The following is a 27763-nucleotide window of genomic DNA, read 5'->3' on the forward strand; positions in this document are numbered from 1 at the left end:
ATACCACATGACGTGTTAACCATTGCTCTGTGTTTAGCTGTGCTGTATCCGGTATTGTCACAACGCGTCGGGTCATCTGAGAGTGATGCATTAGGTAAAGAAACATTTTTATGAGGCTGACATTTGGGTTAGACACGAGGTCATCCGTCTGGAGGGTGACAGCTTTTTAGGTCGAAGACCTAAAGGCTGCGCTTGCGCAGTCTGGCGTCGGAGATTTAATGTCTCTTAGTGTGCTGTTCAACCCGCCTACCTGCCCCGTCTCTCCTCCATTGGCTGGCTTCCTAAACGGAGGCCAGCCATTGGAGGAGAGATGCGTCACTCCAATTTAGCCCCATCTTTTTCGGATTTGGGGGCATAAGTTTTGCTGTTCTTTAGACAGTGATGTCATGCGTCACTCAAAACAGCAAAACCACGCCCCCGATTCCGAAAAATTCGGACGCCTGCGGCCGCCATTTTTCTTTCCCCGCAGTGAAGGTGAGCCTCGAGCCTCTGCCTCTGCCCCCGTTTGTGCCGTTTTTATGCCATACGTCTCCACAGCTTCGCTGCTCCCACAGTCACACCACCCCAGTAAGCAGCAGGTAATGATGCGGCTTCACAAAATTGGCAGACAAACAGCGGGACCAAAGGAGACCTCGGGAAGAAGCTCCCGCAGCCTCACGATTCCCACAGCTCTGCGACCCTCAGCTGGAAAGTGAGTAGTGGGGCCAGACGAGCAGGCAGGCAGACAGCGAAGCGGCTTCACAGTGGCTGAAGAGTCAGAAGCAGGCAGCGTCTTCTCGGCTCCAGCGGCTCTGCGGCACCAGCAGACGCGCAGGTAGGCGGTGAAATCAGCGGGGTCGACCCTACTCCATGGCCCTGGGATAGCACTTAAAAAGTTATGTTTTAAGCTTAGTAGCAAGCTATCTGTTGGGAGCACAAAATGCTTTTTGTAGGGAGCATAGGTGGAGGATCACTGCGGCGCTAGCGGTGGAGCCTGTTTGCTTTACTTCTCGGGGCTCGTGAAAGAGGGGCTGTGAGGGTACAGCGGTCTGGAGAGGGGCAGTGCTCTCAGCGTCTGTCAGACGCTTTCCTTTGTTACTTTGTTCGTTCTGGTACTCGCTGAGCCCGAGGGAGATATGGAGCCGGGAGCTGCGGGATGGATGCAGGATGAGTTACCTGGCTGCAGGTAAACACTCCTACCACATTATAGCGGAAATTGATAGTGCTCCCTGCTACAAACTAATGTTTCCTGGGCGAAACAATGTCTCACGTCACTGACCTTATGCCTCGGTTCTGTAGCGAACTACGCCGACCTCTGCTGATAAGGAGTCCAGTTCATGCATCTCCTTTCACTCCATACATTATGCACCAGCATGTAACGGAACTTGCGAGTAATGGTCCACCATGTGAGTAACGCGTCCCCCATCACGTGCCGCCACCCCATCTCGTGTTGCCTCCTACACCCCCCCTCCCCCATCTCATGCCACCCCCCCACCACCACCTCTGCATCACTGAAGTGCTCGTACCCCTCACTGCTGGTTACCGCAACTCCAATATTTTTTCACCCCTTCACAGAAGAGCGATTTAGTTACAGCTTCCTGGTGAGCCATTCTCATAGAGGGTGCTGACAGAGGAATGGGGTGTTAAAACACTCTGTAGCCACATTGCAAGGAAATGTTTACAGTTTACCGTTACACAAGCATCCCCTCAGGAACTTGGGTCAGCGAGCCATGCTTTTATGAGGGCCTTATAAGTGAGCACGAAAAACTGCATAGCAAACAACTGGATGCATTACATTTGTTTCAAGAAGTGTTTTTCTTTGCACCCAGGCATATCATGGGGCAGTGCATCGTTTACCACAAAAAATGAGTCCGCAATGCACACTGGGTCTTTCCTTTAGTCGTGCCTTTTGATACCTCAAAGGAGTAATCTGCTTGCCCATTTAATTGGCTTTAACTGTTTGTGGACGTAACGTCATGCTCTTAGGCATATATATTTTAGTAGCCATCGTTGCCGTAGGCATGCATGTAATGTAATACTCGCCTTCGGAATGATATCTGGTACACTGTAATTCACTTGAAATGAATTGCTCGTGTCTGTTCTTTGTACTTTCTTACGCCGTTTATGTCGGTAGCTAGCTGGGTGCTTTGATGTCTATGTTATTGTTTTCTTTGTATTTTCCCGTCAGATCTTTCGTCTTGTGTTGCTTTAGTCCCAGCCGTAGTCACACTGCCGTCTGGTCCCACTTTCAGATTTGCCCTTCTGGGTTGGGATCTCTTTTCCAACGGTGAAGAGCTGTGTTAGACGGGGACCTGGAGGGTCGGCCGAGCACAGTGATCGCACAGACAGGTAACTTCCCCCCCACAGATGGACACCACACAAAGATCAGGGTAACACCTTTTATAGGCAATTCTTGTAGTAGAGTGGTACGATACAAGGCGATCAGGACACGATGATCCTCTCAATTCTAGTCTCTAGCAGGGGAAGGGGGTAGCGGGACAGTCTTGGTACCCACGGGTACGGAGGTGTAACGGTGATGGCTCACAATCCTCGAGCTCGGTGTTCGGAGGGGTCAGACCGCGGCAGCGCCGGCAGGTCCTGACGACGTCGTAGATGGCAACGGGCCGCGGCAGCGCCAGCAGGTCCCACGAGAATGCAGGTTGCAACGGGCCGCGGCAGCGCCAGCAGGTCCCCACGAGGATGAAGGTTACAACGGGCCGCGGCAGCGCCGGCAGGTCCCACGAGGATGAAGGTTACAACGGGCCGCGGCAGCGCCAGCAGGTCCCACGAGGATGAAGGTTGCAGAGGGCCGCGGCAGCGCCAGCAGGCAGGACAAGAGTTCACAGGGCAGGGCTGTGGCAGCGCCAGCAGTCCGTCAAGGATGAGTTCGTTGCGGTGTCTCTCGACTCCAGGATACAACTGCCTTCCTGTCCTGGGGCTGCCTCAGTTATAGGTCTGGCGCCCTTTGATGTCCGGACCCTCGCTCTTGGAGGTCGGGAGGTCTGGGATGAGGGAGTCCAGACACCCAGCAGGGGGGTGGAGCCAGCGCCCGAGGAGGCTGGGGGGTGCTCGGCACCTGGCGGGGGAGAGCCATCGACACTTCTTACTCCCATTGACCTGCCAAGTGGTCCGTTCACCTCCTGGGTGGAGGGTGGTGCCGGGATGTCGGGGCCTGGCCAGGCCCAGGGTTGGGGTCGGCCTGAGGCCGCGCGGCCGCGTGGTGCCGTGTCCAAGATGGCGGCTGGGCCGGGCAATGGTGCTGACGGTGGCCCGGGCCCTGTCCTGCGGGGAGGGAGCGAGCCCTTCAGGTGGCCTGTCCAACATGCGTCCCCCCCAGCTGAAGGCGGGGAGAGTCACCCATCTTCTTGGGGACTTTCCTCGTCGAGGCGGAAAAAGCGGGACAGGCCATCCGCGTTGGCGTGGTCTTGGCCAGGGCGATGCTCCACAGTGAAGTCCATCCCCTGCAGGGAGATGGACCATCGCAACAGTTTGGGGTTCTCCCCCCGCATCTGCATGAGCCATTGCAGGGGCCGATGATCTGTCTGTACCCGGAAATGGGTTCCGAAGAGGTACGGCCGGAGCTTCTTGAGGGCCCATACCACTGCGAAGGCCTCTCACTCAATGGTGCTCCAGCGCTGTTCTCTGGGCAGTAGGCGTCTGCTGATGAAGGCCACTGGTTGGTCCACTCCTTCGGGGTTCAGTTGGGAGAGGACGGCCCCAATACCATGGTCGGAGGCTTCGGTCTGCACGATGAACTCGCGGCTGTAGTCGGGGGCCTGGAGCACAGGAGCGGTGCACATGGCGGCCTTCAGCGTCTCGAAGGCTGCTTGACAGTCGGGCGTCCAGATGACTCTCTTTGGGCTGTTCTTGGACGTGAGTTCCGTGAGGGGCCCCACAATGCTGCCATAGTCCCTCACAAACCGCCGGTAGTATCCGGTGAGCCCCAGGAAGGCTCGGACCTCTGTTTGTGTCTCGGGGGGTTGCCAGGAACGGATGGCAGCTACCTTGAGTTGGAGGGGGGCCACCAGACCGCTCCCCACTTGGTGTCCGAGGTAGGTCACGGACCCCTGGCCGATTTGGCACTTGCTGGCCTTTATGGTGAGGCCGGCCTGTTGGAGGGCCTGCAGGACCGCTCGGAGGTGGTGGAGGTGGTCTGCCCAGTGGCGGCTGTATACCGCGATGTCGTCCAGGTAGGCGGCGCTGAATTCTTCGAGGCCCGCCAATACCTGGTTCACCAGTCTTTGAAAGGTGGCTGGAGCGTTCTTCATGCCGAAGGGCATCACTCTGAAGTGGTAGTGTCCGTCCGGGGTGGAGAAAGCGGAATGTTTTTGGGCCCTGGGGGTGAGGCCGATCTGCCAGTAGCCCGCTGTCAGGTCAAAGATGCTTAGGTAGCGGGCTGCCCCCATGCGGTCGACTAGTTCATCTGCGCGGGGGATAGGGTGAGCGTCGGTTCGGGTGACCGCGTTCAGCCCCCGATAGTCGATGCAGAATCGGAGCTCAGGTGTGGTGCCCGGTGCCGCGGCCTTGGGGACCAGGACGACCGGGCTGGCCCAGGGACTGTCCGAAGGCTCGATGACCCCGAGGGCGAGCATCTTGGAGACTTCTTCTTGGATGCATGTACGTACCCGATCCGGTACCCGGTACGCCCGGTGTCGGACAGGAGGACTGTCCCCCGTGTCCACGTCGTGCAGGCACCAGGAGGTGACTCCGGGTGCGAGGGAGAACAGGTTTGCGAACGGCAGCAGGAGGGCCCGGCAATCTTGACGCTGCTCTGGGGTCAGGGCCTCGGAGAGTCGGACCCCGTCCACCGAGCCATCCCTTTCCCGAGTCCTCAGTAGGTCAGGGAGGGGCTCGGAGTCTCCTTCCGTACCACTGTCGGTAGCCATCAGCAGGCTGAGTTCTGAGCGCATGAAGTGGGGTTTGAGCCTGTTGGCGTGGAGGACCCGGAGGGGGTTCCGGGGGGACTCTAGGTCGATGAGATAGGTGACGGGACTCCTGCGCTCGATCACCTTGAAGGGCCCCGTCCATTTGTCTTGCAAGGCACACGGTTCGATGGGGGACATCACCCATACCTGCTGACCCGGTTCAAACTCGATGGAGGAGGCATGTTGGTCGTACCACTTCTTCATGTCCTCTTGACTGGCCTCCAGATTGGCTTTAGCGATCTCCCTGAATTTCCGGGTCTGATTGCGGAGGGTCAGGAGGTATTTGTAGACGTCCGGAGGGGTCTTTAGGGGGGCCATCTCCCATTCCTCCTTCACTAGGCTGAGAGGCCCGCGAACGGGGTGTCCGTACAGGAGTTCGAAGGGGCTGAAGCCGAGGGACTTCTGGGGGACTTCTCGGTAGGCGAAGAGGAGGCACGGTAGTAGCACGTCCCACTGGCGGCGTAGGGGTTCTTCCAGCCCCATGATCATCCCCTTGAGGGTGCGGTTGAACCGCTCGACTAGTCCGTTCCCCTGGGGGTGATAGGGGGTGGTGAAGCGGTAAGTGACTCCGCACTGCTGCCAGAGGGATTTCATATACTTTGAAATAAAGTTTGTACCCCTGTCGCTGACGACTTCCCGGGGGAAGCCCACTCGAGAGAAGATCCCCATCAAGGCTCGACCCACTACTGGGGCTGTTATAGTACGAAGGGGGACCGCCTCAGGATAGCGGGTAGCGTGGTCCACCAGGACCAGGATGAAGTGATGCCCCTGTGCTGTTCGGGGGTCCAGGGGCCCCACAATGTCTATTCCCACCCTTTCGAACGGGGTGGTCACCACGGGGAATGGTTGTAGGGGTGCCTTGAGTTTGCGGCCGCTCTTCCCGCTGGCTTGGCAGGTCGGGCAGGACCGGCAATGGTTGGAGACGTCATTTCTCATTTTGGGCCAAAAAAAGTGAGTCACCAGGCGGTGGTAGGTCTTGTCTTGGCCCAGGTGCCCGGCCAGGGGGACATCATGGGCTAGGTTCAACAGGAAGTCTCTGAAGTGGAGGGGCACCACCAGCACTCGCCCGGCCCCCAGTTCTGCGATTTTCTGTTCGCTGTACAAGAGATCATTGTCCCAATAAACCCAGTGGGCCCCGGTGGTGTCTCCTTGGCTCTGGGCGAGCGCTTGCTGTCGCAATCCCTCGAGGGAGGGGCAGGTCTTTTGCTCCTGCCGGAATTGTTCCTGGGTGGGCCCCCCTTCTTGACGCCACTGAGCCAGGTCGGGAAGCTCGGGGGGCTGTGTGGACCCCTCTGGGGTGGGGTCCGGGTGGTCGGTCTGGAGGAAGTCTTCTTCTGGAGTGATCGAGGGCGGAGGTGCTGCCCATTCTGGTTCTTCTGGTCTAGGGATGGTGCGGGTGGCCATGGACCGGGTGGTTACGCACGCCCAGTCCGGGAGACCCAACATCCCCAGATGCTCTCTTCTTTCCACAGCGGCCCACGGGGAGCTCTCGAGATCGTTCCCCAGGAGGCAGTCTACGGGGGCATCGTCACGGACAGTTACTTTCAGCATGCCGGACACTCCTCCCCATTCGAAGGGGACGCAGGCCATCCGACACAGGCTCTCCGAGTTATCTGCCGATCGGACGGGGCAAAGTACGTTTGGTAGGATTTGTTCTGGGGTCACCAGGTGACAGCGGACGGCCGTCACACTGGCCCCGGTGTCACGCAGGGCCTCGGCCTTGCGCCCATTGATGCTCACCCATTGGCTGTACTTCCGAGTGTTGGCGGGCAGGGGAGTCCGCGGGACCATGTCTCTTCCTCCTAGGCATGCCAGGGTCATGGCGGCGGGTTCCCACTCGAACTGCTCCGACTCATAGGTCTCCGTGTCTTCAGAGACTTGTTCTTCTCCCAGGGCGGCGGCCGCCATCTGGCGGGGCCCGGGGACCTGGTTCTTCGGGCAGGTCGGGTCACTGGCATAGTGGCCGACTCGCTGGCATCGATGACACGTCACGTTAGCTCGGAACCCCGGGCGCATCGGGGGGTTTCCCCGGCCTGCTGGGGCCGGGGTGGCGTTAGTGGGTGCGGCTGGGACGGCGTCTCTGCCCCGGCCCGGGCCTCCTCCTCCTCCTCGGGGACGATGATGACCTTGGTTGGTTCTGTTCAGCTCATTCGGCCCACTCCGGGCCACTCGGGTGCTCTCCCACCGGTCAGCCTCGGTGGCGAGCTGCCGGGGTTCAGTCAATTTACTGTCGAGGAGGTGCTGCCTTAGCTCGACGAAGCAGTTGTTGGAGAGGTGCTCCCACACAATGAGATTGAAGAGTTGTTCGTAAGTGGTTACGTTGTTACCCTTGATCCACCCCTCGAAGGCTCGGCTGAAATAGTTCACGTATTCCAACCACGTTGTACCTGGGATCCGGTTGCAGTTGCGGAACCTCTGGCGGTACATTTCGGGTGTAAGCCCATAACGACTGAGGAGGGCGGACTTCATGTGGTCATAGGACGTCATTTGATGGTCCGGAAGCTGCAGCAGGGCGTCACGACCCTCGTTGACGAATCTCCCCCATAGACCGGCTCCCCAGTCACTTCGAGCGACCCGGTGGGCGGTCATGGCAATCTCATAGGCCTTGAACCACTGCTGTATGTCGTTGTTCCGGTGATATTCTCGGACCACATCCTTGGGGATGTGGACCTTCTGCTCGGTAGGACCCGGGGCGTGCGGTTGCTCGGGCACCCCTAGGTTTTTGTTCAGTTTGCGTATTTCTATCTCCGCTAGTTTGCACTCGTGCTCGTATGCCAGTCTTTTTTCTTCGAGGTCTCTCTGTCTCTGTTTTTCCTCTCGCTCTTCTCTGAGCCGTAAGTGTTCTAAGTTTATTTTTTGTTCCGCCAGTTTCAATTCTCCGTCTAATCTGAGTCGTGCCAAGTCTAACTCGTGTAATCTGTTTTTTTCCCGCTCTTGGATCTCTTCACGGGAAGGGCCTGTTCTCCGTTCTTCCGTCCGGGTGGTGTTGACTTCCGCGGCTGCGGGGTCCCGGGGGGTTGCGGTATTTGTCTCTGTCCAGGCCTCTAGGGCGTTTTTGAAGTCTTCTTTTGTGCTTAGCCCGGTGGTAGCAATGCCTAAGTCCATGCAAAATTGTTTGAGCTCTCGGTGGTTGTATTCTTCCAACCTTTCCATCTGGAACTTCTCCGCCGATCCGCTCTCTTTGGTCGTCATTGTGGTTTTAGTCGTAGGGTGAGTTACTGTCTGTACGGTACGCGTCGGTTCGGATCGCGCCGCTAGCCACCAATGTTAGACGGGGACCTGGAGGGTCGGCCGAGCACAGTGATCGCACAGACAGGTAACTTCCCCCCCACAGATGGACACCACACAAAGATCAGGGTAACACCTTTTATAGGCAATTCTTGTAGTAGAGTGGTACGATACAAGGCGATCAGGACACGATGATCCTCTCAATTCTAGTCTCTAGCAGGGGAAGGGGGTAGCGGAACAGTCTTGGTACCCACGGGTACGGAGGTGTAACGGTGATGGCTCACAATCCTCGAGCTCGGTGTTCGGAGGGGTCAGACCGCGGCAGCGCCGGCAGGTCCTGACGACGTCGTAGATGGCAACGGGCCGCGGCAGCGCCAGCAGGTCCCACGAGAATGCAGGTTGCAACGGGCCGCGGCAGCGCCAGCAGGTCCCCACGAGGATGAAGGTTACAACGGGCCGCGGCAGCGCCGGCAGGTCCCACGAGGATGAAGGTTACAACGGGCCACGGCAGCGCCAGCAGGTCCCACGAGGATGAAGGTTACAACGGGCCGCGGCAGCGCCAGCAGGTCCCACGAGGATGAAGGTTGCAGAGGGCCACGGCAGCGCCAGCAGGTCCCACGAGGATGAAGGTTGCAGAGGGCCGCGGCAGCGCCAGCAGGTCCCACGAGGATGAAGGTTGCAGAGGGCCGCGGCAGCGCCAGCAGGCAGGACAAGAGTTCACAGGGCAGGGCTGTGGCAGCGCCAGCAGTCCGTCAAGGATGAGTTCGTCGCGGTGTCTCTCGACTCCAGGATACAACTGCCTTCCTGTCCTGGGGCTGCCTCAGTTATAGGTCTGGCGCCCTTTGATGTCCGGACCCTCGCTCTTGGAGGTCGGGAGGTCTGGGATGAGGGAGTCCAGACACCCAGCAGGGGGGAGGAGCCAGCGCCCGAGGAGGCTGGGGGGTGCTCGGCACCTGGCGGGGGAGAGCCATCGACACTTCTTACTCCCATTGACCTGCCAAGTGGTCCGTTCACCTCCTGGGTGGAGGGTGGTGCCGGGATGTCGGGGCCTGGCCAGGCCCAGGGTTGGGGTCGGCCTGAGGCCGCGCGGCCGCGTGGTGCCGTGTCCAAGATGGCGGCTGGGCCGGGCAATGGTGCTGACGGTGGCCCGGGCCCTGTCCTGCGGGGAGGGAGCGAGCCCTTCAGGTGGCCTGTCCAACAAGCTGGGACCCACGAAATCTGCATGCAACTGCGTGTGTGTGTATTTTTCAAATTTGTCTGCTTGCATGCTTGCCCTGAGTCCCCACGACTCTGGCCTCTTTACTACCCCCCCCCCCCCCCCACCCGGACACACAGCTGTTCCCTTGTGACCGTATTTAGGTCGAGGGCCACCCCTCAAGCGCTGTAAACCGAGGAGGGAGTTTCCTGCCGAACAGGCCTGACAACCCTGGAAGAACACTCAGCTCGCGAGACTGTCGTGTTAAGAAGCTCTGGCGTGCCCTGAGCCCCTCGCCAGGGCCCCTACAGACACTTCTATTGCAAGTTGCCAAGGGCAACTCGTCAAGGGGTCGTTGAGTGAATTGTGCCACTGTAAGCAGGATGGCAACCTCGACTGTATTAAAGTAGTTGGGTCAATTGAAGCAAACAAGACTACTACACCCATAATGCATTAGGTTGTCACACAAAAGCACAGGGCTGGAAGCAATAACATGGGATGGCCTTTACATCTGATTACAATTAGATGATGTAATAGCAAGTCGCTACTTACAGAGCTTATAAACAGCATGTGTGATATGAATCGGTATATAAACAAACATTGGCAAATCCAATAGGTGTCGTCTTTTGTTTCTATCTCACTACCAAAGAACATCCCTCTCCCTCACTACCTCACTCTTTCACTACCTCACTCTCTCTGTCTCTCACTACCTCACTCTCTCTCACTACATCACTCTCTCTATCTCCCTACTCCACTCTATCTATCTCACTACCTCACTATCTCACGACTTCTCTCTCGCAAAACCTCACTACCTCACTCTCTCACTACCTCACTCTCTATCTCACTACATCACAACTTCACTCTCTCTCTCTAACTCACTACCTCACTCACTCTCTATCTCACTCGCTCTCTTTCTATCTCACTAACTCACTTTCACTCTCTCTTTCACTACCTCACTCTCTCTCTATCTCACTACCTCACAACATCCCTCTCCCTCTCCCTCACTAACTCACTCTTTCACTACCTCACTCTCTCTATCTCACTACCTCACTCTCTCTCTGCTAATGCAATAGGTCTCACATATGCAAACAATTCAGCTATTGCCAATAGAAATGACAATGCCATTTATTTAGGGATAAAAAAAAAATACAACAATTATGAGCAAGGCCAATAGCTCTACCTATAATATTGCCGAGACCATTGCATTGTAAATGCTTGTTCCTGTTCGCGCCGAGAAAGATAAGAATGATGTACACCATGTGCTCTTACACCAAACACATCTTTTTCTATCGTCTTCTTTGAAATGTGTTTTTGTAACAATAGCAATTTCTTTTACTTCATGCTGGCAGTGTTTCATGGAGCGCTCTGTCTAGTGTCCATTTTTTTGTCCATTTCCCTCATCTCAGTGCTTGCATATTAAAGCTCGATACTTCGAGACTGTAACCTTTTGGCTTTTTGTCTGAGTATCAATGTTTTCAGCTATAAGATGGCCCAGTGAGTTACCCATTGGAGTTCAAGGAGCTCTGTGCATCAGCAGTGAGGAAAGCACTGGGGCAGGAAGCATGACTGTCTCCCTTGAAGGAATAAAGATAAGAAGGGGAGCGAAGCGTAACTCCTTGAGGTGTATGACATACACTGCCTCGAGTGCTTAGAACCAGTTTTGCTTAGAACTATAGCCTCAGTTGCTTTGACTGGTGCCAAAAGGATCCACTGCCTGACACCAATGGGCTGCCCAAGATCCGAGACTCATCACGGCTTTCATGCCCTGCAAACGAAGAATACGTTGCACCAACAACCACATTAATCCTTTTATCCCCCATGAGAGAAAATACCCTAATCGAAACCCAGCATCTCCTCCATGATAGAGAGGAAAGTGCTCAAGAAGTCTATTGTGGTTGATCATTTGCTTCCATCAGATTTATCTTAGGTGTTTTTGTTCTCTCACAATATCTGCCTCAGTGTATTTTTGTGCTGCCCAACCTGTGGTGCACTTGGCTTTCTGTGCTAACTCACCACATGGCAGCATGCAGGACACCTGGTGCAAATGGTCTCTCTAGCGGTGCACCACAGTTTAAACTACATACCGTCCCTGAACTGGCTGTTGCCAGTGTGTCACCTTTTCTGACGCAGTACTGAGCGTTTGATAAATTCCATCACATTCACCTCCAAGGGCATCTTGGCTCCAACACATTCACCTGACCACCCAGTTTGTGACTGCACTCAACACTGGACCTACTGCATCCTCATGCACAAAATGGCAGCTTCCTTTGAAATAAGTGGAAGTACACACATGCATAAGGCAATACTTACAGACAGCCCAAACATGGTGAAAAGCCAATGAGACATGTACAGATTAGGCTGCGGCACTCACTGCAAACACATATCCCTTTGTAATGCGGATCATGTAGAAAAGGTGATGCCACTGATAGAGAAGTCAATGACCCCTGATTTTGAGTTTTTCACTGCTAGTTGCTTTTGGTACACTATTGAACATAAGAGAATACAGGTAATACTCTTTCATAATTCAATAGAACAAAACAGCCAATACCTATATAACGTGTCGTTTGTGTGTGCACTACATATGGGTTCCAACCACACCACCCTCTAAGCTTTGATTTTTCGATCATGCTATCCCCTGAAGCAACACAGAACCTTAACTAAACCATCTGGAATTTCAACCACCAACCTTTTGAGTCACAAAAGGCCTCAGAGCACGTTCTTCAATAGACTGACCCAGCCCAGGAGAAGAAGCATACCCATTTAAAAATCTAAAACTCTAGAATACTACTCACTTTATTGTCTCTGTCAGTTTCCCATCTATACTTTGCTTCTATGTTCATTTTAGTGTGTTTGTTTAACAAGTCATTTTTTTAATTTTAGCCACGTTGTAGGCTGTTATGAAATGACTGATTATTGACTCAGGGTCACACACTATGTCCCTTCCCTTCCCTGATATCAGCCCCTGAATCCTTGCTATCTGGAAAATATCAGAAGAACTCAAGTGACTCATATATTACTTCTCAAGGCAGATTAGTTATAGTAGCAAGAAAAAAGCTGGGGTGACATTGACAAATCCAACAAAAAATTAGGGAATAGCAATGGTCCAAATCTGAAAACGGAATTATAGATATGCAGGAATTTGCCCCTGCTTCTGTATCAGTTGTCTAGTGCCACTAGATGGACCGCCACTTTGCTACTGCCTACCTAAAGGCATTTTCCAAGCTACACGACCCCATGGGCATATTATCAAACAGAGGCTCAGACACAAAGGAACTTTCGGATGCGCATCGACTGTGTGCTACACGGAAGTAGTACACAGTAATTGCGCCCCCGTTTGAGAGAGAAGAAAGGGGTAAAATGGGCCCCCGAATATCCACCTAAAATATGTGCAGTCGCTTACTCTACCAACCTGCAGAGGGTTCTATGTCCCCTTTAAAATGCAAGCCAGGCTGCCGCCTGCACAGAAATTGGTGGACCAGCCACTTCAAACAGCCAGTCCACCTTGCAGGTGTGAGTTTGCAACTGCACTGAGGTCAGTGCATTTATTGTGATAGGGTGCACAAACCCAGTCTGCGTTCAGCACACCAAGTTAAAGGTGTGCCCTAGTGTAGAGCAGGGCGGCACACTATCTTTAACACGGATTCTGTTTTTTTTAATATAAAAAATGCTGCTGCCAAAGAAGTAGAGATGACAATAGGTTTTAAAATTAAACATGTTCTAAAAACACTGCCATCAGGAATCGCTATTACTTTTTCACGTGCTAGATAATAATTTTATTCCAAAATATAAAACTAAAATTCTACTTCAAAGTCTCACACTAGTGAGTCATCCAAGGAGTCTGCATGCTGTGGTGCCTTTGAGCTTGTGATCGGTCATGGTAGGCGGGAGCTTCATGTGTGCCAGTGACCCAAACACAGCAGTTCATACAGCAAGATCAGCAAAGCAGTTTTATTCCTTCCTGTTGATAAAAGTGTCAGATTGTTGTTGGGAAAAACATTAGGATTTACTGTGGAATCTCACAAAAACATCTCACCATTGCGTCTCTCTCTCTTTTTTTCAGGATCCTGTTTCCTGGTGGTGCTGTTGACCTTCAGACGTCGGGTTATGCGAAAGCAGCAGCAATTTTCTACAAGATGGCTATGGAGGTGGGTCTCACCACTTGCTCTAAAAAGTGGTTTAAGGACCAAGACCTGAGGTAGAACTAAACAGTTTAAAGGAACATGATTTGTGAAAGACCATAGTGCAGCCAATATCTCGACTGGAGCTAGGGGGGATTTATAAGGCCACCATATAGGTGTCTAAGCTGAGGACCTCTATGCGGTGGCTAATGTTGGTGTTATGTGGTGCGCATAAGGGGGTTATGGGTCAATGCTAGATTTATCACAGTGTGTGTGAGAGTGCAGCTGGTTTGGCTGTGTTTTGCCAGTTGTATGAGTAAGTTGCCATCTTGTGCAAGTAAAGGGGTTCTATCTAACATGCGCTTTTTGAGGATGTCTGTTTAAAGGTGTGACTGAAACATTGGTATGTGTTGATTGATATTCCTCCATTGAAAGTTCTGTAATAAGTCTGATGAAACCCCGTTTAGGGGCTCCCGACATATGTTGGGTATGCTTGATATGGACTATTTATAGTGTGCTGCTCATGAACATGTTAGTGGGTTATGGACTACTGTGTCTATTCTGACTTTATTCTCACTCTCTAAGTCAGAATCTGTGTATATTTAAGTGTGATGTTCAACAGGTCTTTTTTTGGTGGTAAAGAGAATGTCTCTACTGTGGAAGAGAGCAGAGTATGCACAACATTGTGCAACATTTTAGTGTCATCATTTCCTGGATAAGGAAGGTAAGTCATGGATAGAACATTAATTGGAGAAAACCTTTCATAGTCCCTAATATGTACTTTCAATACAGTTCACAATAAGGTGTAAAATAGTAGTTTGCACAGTAATTGGAGTCCAGATTTGTCATCTTCAGAATGAGCAACATCTGTCCATGTATAAGTTCATTTGTGAAGGCACCTTGGGTTAGGGATGTGTGGATGATTTTTAGTGGAGGCAGCCAGACTTCCCTGGGTTCCCCTTCACCACAACGTTCCGTTAGGAATCAGCCTTCAGATATAGGGGGTTTACCCAATTTATCTGCAGAGTGGGCAATTAAGACAGCACACTTTAGTGAGATACAGCTTGGGCCATTATGGCGAAGTCAGATGTAGCTGTTCTGTTGCATTTTGGACTTCAGCTGCAGCTTGTACCAGATGGAAGAGATTAGAGGCCATATTCACACCTTCATTTCTTACATTGTTCAAAAGATTTGGACCAGGGCCAATTTTCTTTCCAGTGTTTTCACTTTTTTCATTTTATATAGTCATGATAATTCACTGGGATTAGTGGTGGAGGTCTAGAGTGGCATTAGATTGTCAAAGAAAGATGTTCGGCAGAGGTGGAACTGCTGAACTGTTATCATTGGGTTGTTAGGTGCAAAAGCTGTTATTTCAGAGTGTAAAGGGGTACAGTCCAGTTTTTTTTCCAAGGTCTAACCGTCAATTTAAGGGTATATGGGGTTAGACATCATCAGAGACATTGTGGGGTGTAGGCTGAGCAGAATTACATTATGGTAAGTCTAGGTGAAGCTGCATTTTTTGTCAATATGTTGAGGGCCAGTGGGGTGAATATTGCACCTAGAGAATGCAAAGACTTGTGGGTTCAGTAGATGAAAAGTTAAATTAGGTTTAGTAATTTTGGATTAGTGACAAGGCCCTTAGGCAAGGACATGAAAGGTTTATTAAACCAAGTGTTAAGGTGCTTTTCTGTGATTTTGTAGACAAAGTGGAGGAACAGCACAGAAAATGGGTGGGGGCAGGTTTTGGGGAAGGTCTGTAGATAAGAAGAAATTAGGAATTAGAAGGTGAAGGTGAAGATGGATAGCATTGGAAGACAAAATACTTGAATTCAGGAGTTGATTAGTGTTTGATGGATTTGGTAGAAATAAAGTTTTTGAAAACAATTTCTAGGCCTCCACTCTCTGCGAATGTTCTTTGTGTGACAATGTTTGAGTAGAATTTTGTGACCTGACCTGAACCAACCAACTCTTCCAAATGTAAATGTAAATGTGGTTGTACTTATAAAGCGCACTACGACTCCAAGGAGTATCTAGGCGCTGAAGACCACTGGGGAACCCGTCCTGGTTTTCCCTGTGAGACGGTCCCTTTCTGGGTGTCTCCAAGGTGAAACCAGGCATCCCCGGCGTCTGTGGGGGGCCGTTGTAGAGATGAGGCAAGCTTAATGCCCAGAGTTGCCGAGTGTGTTCCCTGGTTAGAGTAGGCACCGAGGCGAGCATTATCGAGTCCGTTTTGACCCTGGTCCACGACCCTGCCGCGTCGGGAATTGAACCCTGGTCCCGGGCCGTTCTATGCTTACGGGTCTGCCGCCTCTAACCAGTGAGCCACACCACTCCACACTTCCATACCCTTGTCACATCCATACCTCCACGCTTCCATACCCTTCGCACATCGCGCTTAGCCAGCGTGAGGCCTAGAAACAGCAAGTGGCGCTTATATCTATTGCCACCTAGTCCCTCAGTTATATGAAGCATAAATAATCGAGGCAAGGGTTGAATATCCCAACCCAGGACCTCCGAAAGGCATGCAGTAACCCCCCTCCAAAACTGCGATAAGGACGTACACTGCCATACTGTGTGGAAGAAGTAACCCTCATTCGCCCCACATCGTAAGCATCTAGGGGACGCAATCAGCCTCGCCCGCCACAGCTTATATCTGGTCAATTATACCCGGTGCAGGTATTTGAATTGGATCAGCCGCAAGCGGGCTGCAAGCGCTGCGCCACGTGGGAATTTGAGCGCCTCCACCCAATCATCCTCGTCAAGGGGCCCCAGGTCTAGCTGCCAGGCCTCCGGTGTTTTATGAAGTGGGGTGGGGGTGTTATTTATGAGCGTACAGTAAATCTTAGTTATTTTGTGATCCCCAGATCACCTATTAAGACTTTGGCCTCAATGGGGTTAAATTCAGGTATAGTATCTTGTTGCACCAAATATGGGGAGACGACATGTCTCAATTGTAAGTACTTGTAAGGCATATCAAATTCTCTCTGTGGTTCTTGAAAAGACTTCAGGCTACCTCCATGCATAACTGCCCCTACTGTATCAATGCCAATGGCCTCCCAACCCCGAAACCCGGATAGCTGCATCACTTGGGAGAGCTGACAAATTGCGCCATAAGGGGGTTTCCCTCGTCAGTTTACCCACCAGCCCATCGCACGCACTCTCGTTTGCCACACTGCAAAGACCAGGCTGGTCACCGGTGGCAACGCCTTAAGTTATGGGCTGAAATATAAGAACTGGTGTAGCGACATGACCCCCATCCGCCAACGCTCCACTGCATATGCTGGGTCCCTACGATCTCCATACCACCAGTCATTAAGGACCAATATGTGTGAGGCTGAATGATAGGCCTGAACAGCTGGAGTGGCAATGCCTCCACAAAAAGTAGATTGACAACAGGTTCTCAGAGCACCGCACGCCGCTCCTCCCTCCCAAAGAAAGCAAGTGAGGATCGCGTTTAGCTGCAGGAACCAGGTCAGCAGTATGTAATAAGGGTGGTTCTGGAGCTCATAAAGTAGGCGGGGCAGGGATTCCATTTTGAATATGGCAGATATGCCAAGGAGAGCGGCAGGTGAGACCACACTCTGACCTGTTCTGCTGTCGGCCAAATTCCTGTCCCACGAAATAGATTGGGATGTGCCGATGTGGATAGAAACACCCCCAGATATTTAAAACCATCCGAAACTATAGTGACTGCTTGAGACCATGCTACCAACTGATCTCCCCCATGCAAAGGCCACAAATTTGATTTGCTACTATTCATGTATAGGCCAGAGGTCTCCCCGAATATCTGCATAACTTTAAGAAAACGGGGGGCCGGTCACATCTGGTCGGGTGAGAAAGAACAAAACATCATCCGCATATAGCACGATGCGGTCGGACATCTCTCACAACCAACCAAAGGATCTGGACATCGATTCTCACCCACGCCGCCAATGGTCCCATGGCCAAGGCGAACAAGTAGGGAGATAGGGGGCAGCCCTGACGAGTGCCCCGCACGATGGAATCCGGGATTCTAACAGACGCCAATAAGTCAGTGTATAATAGCCGTATGAGTGTTAGCAGGGGAGGACCAATGTTTAAACGATTGAGCAGGGCGAAGAGATAGACCCAACTAAGTGAGTCGAAGGCTTTGTCCATGTCGGCCAGAAGTAGTGCCGCAGGCTCCCCCAGGTCGTCGAAGCCCTCGGGGGAACCCAATGAAACGGAGTTTATTGTGGCGAGCCTGCCCTTCCGCGTCCTCCACTCTTGTCGCCAGGCCTTTCGTTAGTGTCTCGAGGGTGTGAAACTTCTTATGAAGGCCGGTCACTGTGTCCTCTACAGTGTAGATTCGGGACTCCGTCTCTGTAATCCTCAATTTGTCCGTCTCACTGGTGCTTCTGGTTGAAAACGCCATCGGCCGACCAGAAGCACCAGTAAACTGGAGACGGATGAATGGAAGATTAAGAACCCATCAAGACTGAAAAGAAAGGGGTTTACCCCCAACAGTAAAGAAGAAATAGGAAAGAAAAGAAGTGCCATGCTCCCTGGACCACTATACCAGTACAAGATACACAATGGCACTTATGAAAGTCCTACACAGAATTTCCAAGCCTTGAGGAAGACCTTCCGAAAGTCCTCACGGTCCCCACACGAAGGTCGAAACACGTCGGCACCCCCCTCATTGAGGCCAAGGGTCTCCTTGTTTGGAACTGTACAGATCTTAAAATATATACAACCTAAGCTGAATTTAAACAGCTTACACTCAGACTTTGACAGGTTCTCCCTGACCTCATCACATTGGACCTATGGAATGACCACAGTATTGAGGACGTATAAACTAATAAGACCCAATACTTTACAAATATATTAGGACTATCAAAATTAATTAGATGAAGAACTATGAAATTTATGTAATGTATGTTATGTTCTGCTACCACTGTTTATAAAGTTTTATGCAAATTGTCTGTTGAAAAATGTCTTCAATGTTTGTATAACAGTTTCTATGTCTTGAAAAAGAAAACTAAGAAATACAAAAAACAAACAAATATGTCCCTTTTAATAAGTTGAACTTTGTTTTTTTTTAAACTAATGATTGTATGATGGCTCCAACCCCTTTGCACAAAACTTAAAATGTATCAAATGAAGTTGCCTAACTAAAACTTACCTGCAGGTGAGAATAAATGACCTGAGGTATAAAAAAGTAATACAGCATTGATTGTCCAAGAGGCAAATGTTCATTGTTTTGAGAGTCTAACATATAGCATCACCTTTTACAAGTAAGGCCATTATTGGAAAAGCTCCAACCTTCACAATAAAATAAAATAATGGTTTTGTTTGTTTTTATTGCTTGTGGTTTAAATGTTGGATGTATACTTTTTTGTGTAGTACATTAAACTACATAGGATCTGCGCATTTGTTGGACAAAATAAACAAAGGGATTGGTCTCTAGACTGATTCTGGACACCCCCATAGGATATGTCAGCCTATAGGCCAATCCCTTAGTTTATGTTGTCCAACATACGTGAAGATCCTACATTGGTCGCCATGTCATGTAGTTCCTAAAAATACATAGGATCTGCATGCTTGTTGGAAAACATAAACTAAGGGATTAGTGTCTACACTGATTTTGGACACCCCCACAGGACATGTCAGCCGATAGACCAACTGGCTCACAGTGCCACCATTAAGCCCCCTAACCTTACAGAGTAGCGAAATAGTTTCTGGCAACCATTAATCATGTTAACTCTTGGCCTTTCAGGAATCGTGGAAACAGTACCGTACTTTTCACTCAGTCAATCGTGTTAACTTAGCCTCAGGGAGATACACAGAATAAACATTTGGGACGTTTTAAGTAAGCATTTATTGAACCAGCACCATTCTAGTATAAAACATGTTTGCTGCGACAATCAATAGACAGAAGCAAATAGAAGAGTTTACAAGCACCAACAGAGTGAAGAGTAGATACATTTCTACCATGGTGCTAAAGCAATGAATATATATATATATATAAATATATATAAAAACAGTAATCTTTGCGTACTCCTACGATGTGAACCCTACCTAAGTGTATGTCACAGGGTCAAGGATAACATAGAGGAAGAGATGTAATACTCCCCCATGACTGTGGTGACTGAGGTACTCTTCCTCCCTGTGCAGGCTTCATCTCCTGTCTGTCTCTTTAAAAATCCGGAACCTGATATCCAAGAAGAAGGCGGTCCGCAGGTCCTGACGACTACATTACCCCCGACCAATGGGGAGAAGAAGCCGCGCTGACAGACGCGTAAAAGGAGGCAGGGACAAACGCCTATGTCAGAACGAGACCCGGACAATGCGGAGAGACGCCGGAGAACCAGAGAGCGTGGAACAGAACCAAGATCTCAGTGCCTACGCAAGGCGGAGAAATTATTCCAGAAGAAGAGGAGATGCCAGGAGGCCAATGGTCCCATGATTGGCCCTGCCAAGTTGTGTTTCCGACTGCGGGGGCTCACGGGGCACTGGGAGGGGAAGTCAAAGAAATAAGGGGAGGATAGACTTCTGCTAAAAAGATGGAAACTGGTGTATTAACTGGACTTCACTTGGTGGTGGTCCCTAGTCTTTGTTTTTGGTGATACCTCCAGCACGGTCCCCTACCCTACCAGCTATTGTAGGTGTCGCAATGGTCACCATGACTTTCTTTTTTTCTTTCGAGGGGAACAAAATTCCACAACCTGACCAGGTGGCCATGCGAGGTCAAGGAAGGACGAAGCACTCCTACCCGATGTCTACAACCCAGTGAATGGAAGAACTAGGACTAAAAAAACAGCTAAAATAAAGCCTCAGTAAATAAATGGATTAAAAGAGCCACATCGCCTGTTGTTTCCTTCCGGGGCTTAACCTCCTCCTCGAAAGCCTGGTCACCATGTACCTAAGTGTACCTAGCATGTATGTGGGTGTGAAGTCAAGAATCTCCTAGGAAAGAGCCAACCCCATCACCTGATGGGAGAGAATGGAATACCCTGTCTTGGGCACGAGTTGGACACTCCACAAGGGATGTCAGACCACTCCATGTTGAAGCTTCAGCATGCAGGGACATCTGTGTCAGTGTCAGCATAGAAGCATCTACTCTCCTTACATAGTGAAGATGTGGTGCTTTCATACCAACAAAGGTAGCCTTGAGGTTCTACCACAATCGATATGTTGTGAGTACGATTATGTAGATGAGCCTAAATCAATAATTGTAACTATGCAAATTCATCCTGTCGCCCAAGGATGAAGGTAGCGATGTCTTTTGTACAGAGTATGTTAATCCTGTTATGTACGTCAAGTGCAGGGGATTAAGAAATGATGCTAAGAATTCTCATGCATAATAATCGAGGCTAGTTTCTAGGAAATCAATCGACATTTATTCAGCACATAACTGGGTAAAATGTCATTGCTACAACTATTATGCAGAGCAAGGTAGGACGAATGTAGGCAAAAGGTCGCTTTGCTACTGAACCCTAGGCTAGGAAACATAACAACTAGTTTTTGTATGTTTGTGTATTGTTTTGGGGGTAAAATTCCTGCAAATTGGTTAGGTCAGGGTACTTGGTTTCAACTAGTAATTCAGTGGGGGTGCACAGAAGTAAAAAGGTAAGAACTGCTGCACTGTGCGGTCCTTTACCCATGCATTTCTTCAATTTATTTCAATCTTGATTGCATTATAAAGCTACGCTCAGTGTGGACTAAGTAATTATATGGCACAAAATGATTTCACCTGTCTGTTTTAAAAGGTGACTGCAAAACATTTCGTTCAGCAATTTAATTATTAGACATATTATATACCTGACTGCATAGGTCCCAGTAAATACCTCAGAACATTGTGATACATCTGTCTGTTTGCAATTGTTTTAGGTTCATATGTCAAAATGGGGGTAAAATCCAAGGATAAATAAACGCTGCAATGGGTCAGCCTGCCTCTGTTAAAATGTTACCTATTCTGTCTCTTGTTTCATGAATCTCTCTGATTCTCTTGTAGTCCTTCGATTCTGGTGACTACTTCCCCATCTGGGGGACATGTCTGGGATTCCAGCTTTTGACAACACTTACTGCTGGACAGAATCTGCTCTCAAAAACACTGGCGGAGAACATCTCCCTGCCGCTGAACCTGACAGAAGGTGAGGCAACCGTGATGTTGTGTGAGGCTGAAGCCTTTATCACTGCAGAGCCAGTGCTTAATTTGAGCCGGTGGTTTCTGGTGCTCAACAGTGGCACTTAATTTGCTGCACCGGCACTTATGACAGAGTGCCTCATGCTGGGCTGTTTGCTTGATTTAGAGTGAGCATAAAAGTTGTTTACTAATTCAATATACGTTTAAAATGATTAATACATACTGCCCTTGCTAATCTTATAGCTTTGGGGGGTCTGGAATAGTCTCAACTGTCAAACTTGTAGGAGTGTGATGGTTTGTAGCTGGTTTGGTACTGTCATTGGTAGAGCTAGCAGGGGCAACGGGTGGTGTAGGCTGTGCCCTGATGAGGGCCCTGGCACTTTATTTTTTTACAAATTAAGCACTGTGCAGAGCATATCCATTTAGATGCTATCATGCCTGGAGGACACTAGCCATGTCCACGCAGTCTCCCCACAGCTCCCACTCTGCATGGGCAATAATGGGGGGAGGCGGGTGCCCGGTACAACCAGGGTATGTAGTTGCTTGAATGTTGAAAAACAATTCTAATCTTAACAAGATGTGTGTCTCTTGTTCCAGATGCTACTTCGAGTCGGATGTTTCGTAACGTTCCATTGGATCTCATGAAAGCTTTGAGCACAGAGAAGCTGACAGGAAACTTCCATCATTATGGACTCGAAACTCAGGCAAATACCTTGAAGTTTCTGCTTCCGTCTTGTGGTGCTAGGAAGATAGTATGGTACTTTTGAGGATGAGACTAAGAAGTCAGTAGAGGAAGGTGGGAAAATGACTCTAGGGCAATTGTGAGGTTAAGACTAGTACAACAGCAGAAAACATGAGAGCCAAGAAGATGGTAAGGACGTCCTTTCAGATGCTGTTATAAAGTGAGAAGGGAAGCTTGAAAGTGTAGCGATATATGAAAGTAAAGAGGCTTGGAAGGGAGGACTACGAAGATAATAGATACCCTTATTAGGGTTTGCGTAGGAAAGTTAATTGGAGGTTGGACCTAGGAAGCTAGTAGATGAGATTGAGACGTTTGTGCTCAGTAGACCTAAGAGGAGCTCAGGAGAATGATAGGAAGACAGAAGGAAAGATGATGGCAGCTCAGACGGCAATAGAGAGGCTAGAGGGGGGAATGCTGGAAAGGCAACAATGAAGCTGGGGTGGTTGTGGCATCAGACATACGAGGAAGGCTTGTCAGGATGTGCCTTAGACAATAGTGAGAAGGCTTGGATGGTCTTGCTGGGAATAGCAGCATTAATGGTGAGTGGTAACTGCTATAAAAACGTGTATGGAAGCTCTAGAGGTTAGAGTGAGGAAGACAGTAGAGGAGCGTAGTAAAGGAAAGGGAAATAGTAGATACACTCAGGTAGTAGGTGCTGGCAGAATGCAACTACGTCCAGGATGTTAGCTATGACTCATATTATAAGGAGTGAGTACTCTGTATCTCAGACCCTTGGAAGGCCTACTTTCAGGGCTTATTTACTGTTAAGTTATTGGACACCCTGTAAACCCATGCTCTCCATTTCTTCACACAAAAATACACACTTGCAGTGTTAGATTGTACCACACTTCCCAATTAAATGTGTCCAGCCGCTTGGCTGATTGATGCTTTTCCTGGATGGGCGTACAGAGTTGGTCAAAGACCAACAGGCACATGCATCAATGGTTTTTGCGAGCACAAACGGTGCTATTCGCAAAAATCTGCAGTTTGCGCCCACAAAAAGGCCTTTAGCGATGCATCAAAGTGTAAGGCACTCACAATTTAAGAAATTGCAATTCATAGCGATTTCTTTAATTGCAATTGCATTTAAGGAATCACAATTTGCGATCCCTTAAATGCAATGCATGTACCCCTTAGAAATAGCGAATTCGCTATTTGGGGCCGCAAAATACAGAGAAATTACTCTGGTCTGTATTTTGCAAAAATCCTTGAAAATGCACTAAGTGCATTTTTCAAGGTTTCAGATTACACACACACACATGCCCTTGGGGCATGTGTATGCGCGAAATAAATGTAGTCACGCTTGCACTCTAGATTAACCTTCGTCTATGAAGTTGTTGCGTGCTCCAGGGCGTACCCTCCTTCTGAGTACTGAAATAACTATCTAAATTGCGTAACTCTTCATTGAGCATGTGTATGCGCGACATGGGTGCACATCACAATTTCAGGGGTGCAACAGAGTGTCATTTTGACACCTTTGCACCCTTAAAATTGCAGGTGCAATTTGCGAGTACCTATTGGTACTCGCAAATTGCGCATGCAGTTTCCCATTCATTCCTATGGGCCTGTAGGCCCATAGGAATGAATGGGAAGCCATTCCTTAATTGTGACTCCGAGTCGCAATTAAGGAATGTTTAGAAATCGCTATTTTAATAGCAATTTCTACATGCATAGGCTTTTGAGAGTCCCTAATTGCATTCCTTAATAATTGTAATTAAGGACTCGCAAAAGCATTACTTGATGCCTGTGCCCCTAAGTCATTCTAATACATGTTCCCAGGGCTTTAAATGGGATGAAAAATGTGATGGGTCTCTAAAAGGGACGGCTTATTAAGGTGCGGCTTAAACAGGTTAACTATATTTCTGTAATTTCCATAGTGTGACCCCAACCAATATTTTGGTGCTTTTTGTGATTGCATCCAAATATATAACATAACTGACTTACACTTAAATCTAGCCAGGGCTACAATCAATAGTCAATAGTTGTTAGTCCATTAAGACAAATTAGTAACAACAATGACTTTGTTCACAACAATTAATATTGAAAATGTTTCAATTCCGAAATTGTGAGACTGAATTAATCATTACTGGGGCTTGTGGAAATGTTCTCTCTATGTTGGACATGTACGCCTTTTTTTCTCTCCACATCTCATCCATTTGCACATCTTACACTTCATCGCTTTCATCTTTATTACCTTCTTTTCACTCTCTGTTGAATGCATTTCCTCGCATCTCCTTCACTTTTCTACCCCCTCAAAAAACACAACGCAGCTGTGTACCTCCTTCACACATTTGTAGAAAATCACAATTGCAACTGGTGCACATGAAGCTTGCTCTGTGTACTCTGCAGAGAGGCCAATGATTGCATGACCATGTATTCTGAACAATTTTTAGACCCACTGACAAGCAACAGCATAGCCAGTGTGTCGGCCTTAGTGGCCTTAGTGCTAGGAAGGAAATGGGCCCCTCTGGCTGCTGTTCAAACTATAAAATATAGCAGACGTGAGTCCCTTGCTCACTTTGCCACTGGATTCAAGCAATCCGGGCTGAAGACGGCTGAAATGCCAGAAACCGGTCCTCGGAAGCTTGTTTCCGGTCCAGGGAAGGCATGGCTTGGCAGTTTGGGCTGGACTGTTCCCATGAGGCACAGGGTCAGACTGATTTGCAAATGGCCATGTCTGAACTGGGGTGGTAGAGTGGGCTAAAGAACGGTGATGGATTAAACCCAGATCTGTTGACTGGGTGTGAGTGTTTGATTGGTTCAGATGCTCCGTCCATCACCACCCATTTTTGTACCACTTTGTTCGCCATAAGTTGGCAGGGTATGCTCAGACGTGAGTCCCTTGCTCACTTTGCCACTGGATTCAAGCAAGCCGGGCTGAAGACGACTGAAATTCCAGAAACCGGTCCTCGGAAGCTTGTTTCCGGTCCAGGGAAGGCATTGCTTGGCAGTTCCGGCTGGACTGTTACCATGAGGCACAGGGTCAGACTGATTTGCATATGGCCATGTCTGAACTGGGGTGGCAGAGTGGGCTAAAGAACTGTGATGGATTAAGCCCAGATCTGTTGACTGGGTGTGAGTGTTTGATTGGTTCAGATGCTTCGTCCATCACCACTCCCTTTTGTACCACTTTGTTCGCCATAAGTTGGCAGGGTATGCTCAGACGTGAGTCCCTTGCTCACTTTGCCACTGGATTCAAGCAAACCGGGCTGAAGACGGCTGAAATGCCAGAAACCAGTCCTCGGAAGCTTGTTTCCGGTCCAGGGAAGGCATGGCTTGGCAGTTCGGGCTGGACTGTTCCCATGAGGCACAGGGTCAGAATGATTTGCATATGGCCATGTCTGAACTGGGGTGGCAGAGTGGGCTAAAGAACGGTGATGGATTAAACCCAGATCTGTTGACTGGGTGTGAGTGTTTGATTGGTTCAGATGCTCCGTCCATCACCACCCCCTTTTGTACCACTTTGTTCGCCATAAGTTGGCAGGGTATGCTCAGACGTGAGTCCCTTGCTCACTTTGCCACTGGATTCAAGCAAGCCGGGCTGAAGACGGCTGAAATGCCAGAAACCGGTCCTCGGAAGCTTGTTTCCGGTCCAGGGAAGGCATGGCTTGGCAGTTCGGGCTGGGCTGTTCCCATGAGGCACAGGGTCAGACTGATTTGCATATGGCCATGTCTGAACTGGGGTGGCAGAGTGGGCTAAAGAACGGTGATGGATTAAACCCAGATCCGTTGACTGGGTGTGAGTGTTTGATTGGTTCAGATGCTATGTCCATCACCACCCCCTTTTGTACCACTTTGTTCACCATAAGTTGGCAGGGTATGCTCAGACGTGAGTCCCTTGCTCACTTTGCCACTGGATTCAAGCAAGTCGGGCTGAAGATGGCTGAAATGCCACAAACCGGTCCTCGGAAGCTTGTTTCCGGTCCAGGGAAGGCATAGCTTGGCAGTTCGGGCTGGACTGTTCCCATGAGGCACAGGGTCAGACTGATTTGCATATGAACTGGGGTGGTAGAGTGGGCTAAAGAAGGGTGATGGATTAAACCCAGATCTGTTGACTGGGTGTGAGTGTTTGATTGGTTCAGATGCTCCGTCCATCACCACCCCCTTTTGTACCACTTTGTTCGCCATAAGTTGGCAGGGTATGCTCAGACGTGAGTCCCTTGCTCACTTTGCCACTGGATTCAAGCAAGCCGGGCTGAAGACGGCTGAAATGCCAGAAACCGGTCCTCGGAAGCTTGTTTCCGGTCCAGGGAAGGCATGGCTTGGCAGTTCGGGCTGGACTGTTCCCATGAGGTACAGGGTCAGACTGATTTGCATATGGCCATGTCTGAACTGGGGTGGCAGAGTGGGCTAAAGAACGGTGATGGATTAAACCCAGATCTGTTGACTGGGTGTGAGTGTTTGATTGGTTCAGATGCTCCGTCCATCACCACCCCCTTTTGTACCACTTTGTTCACCATAAGTTGGCAGGGTATGCTCAGACGTGAGTCCCTTGCTCACTTTGCCACTGGATTCAAGCAAGTCGGGCTGAAGACGGCTTAAATGCCAGAAACCGGTCCTCGGAAGCTTGTTTCCGGTCCAGGGAAGGCATGGCTTGGCAGTTCCGGCTGGACTGTTCCCATGAGGCACAGGGTCAGACTGCTTTGCATATGGCCATGTCTGAACTGGGGTGGCAGAGTGGGCTAAAGAACGGTGATGGATTAAAACCAGATCTGTTGCCTGGGTGTGAGTGTTTGATTGGTTCAGATGCTCCGTCCATCACCACCCCCTTTTGTACCACTTTGTTTACCATAAGTTGGCAGGGTATGCTCAGACGTGAGTCCCTTGCTCACTTTGCCACTGGATTCAAGCAAGTCGGGCTGAAGACGGCTGAAATGCCAGAAACCGGTCCTCGGAAGCTTGTTTCCGGTCCAGGGAAGGCATGGCTTGGCAGTTCGGGCTGGACTGTTCCCATGAGGCACAGGGTCAGACTGATTTGCATACGGCCATGTCTGAACTGGGGTGGTAGAGTGGGCTAAAGAACGGTGATGGATTAAACCCAGATCTGTTGACTGGGTGTGAGTGTTTGATTGATTCAGATGCTCCGTCCATCACCACCCCCTTTTGTACCACTGTGTTTTTCATAACGACATCATCTTAGTTATGTTTTTTTAAGCTCTATATGCTGTCAGTATTCACAGTTGTTGGCCAGGCTGCAGTGAGTGACAGCGCAGGGACACAATCTTCATACTGCACTCTCTCAGGACACAATCTCACGTTCTCTGCCCTCGTTGTCTGTCTCTCCTGAAGTCTTTCTTGGTCTCTAGCTCTTTCTCCATCTCTTCTGTCCCTCACAAACATTTTCTCTCTCTCTCTCTCTCTGCATATCTCTTGAATTTCTCTGTTTCACTATCCTTGCTGTTTTGTTGTAAATATTTTGTTTTTCTGTTGCTGAAATCCTTCATTTTAGCATGAAATTTGTAATTTTCC

At 49.8% G+C, this 27763-nt stretch overlaps 1 protein-coding gene across 1 annotated transcript in view; it reads left to right on the forward strand.

Annotated features, from left to right (window-relative positions):
• Positions 1–27763, forward strand: part of LOC144791485 (gamma-glutamyl hydrolase-like) — a 144409-nt gene that overhangs the window by 33046 nt on the left and 83600 nt on the right. Inside the window, exons 4-6 of the mRNA XM_078666179.1 lie at positions 13388–13472; positions 21421–21559; positions 22150–22256. Of these exons, the coding sequence (XP_078522305.1) occupies positions 13388–13472; positions 21421–21559; positions 22150–22256 (331 nt within the window). The remainder of the gene's footprint in view (positions 1–13387; positions 13473–21420; positions 21560–22149; positions 22257–27763) is intronic.

The sequence above is a fragment of the Lissotriton helveticus genome, chromosome 11 (genome assembly GCF_964261635.1).
Source record: "Lissotriton helveticus chromosome 11, aLisHel1.1, whole genome shotgun sequence".
Taxonomy (NCBI): Eukaryota; Metazoa; Chordata; class Amphibia; order Caudata; family Salamandridae; genus Lissotriton; species Lissotriton helveticus.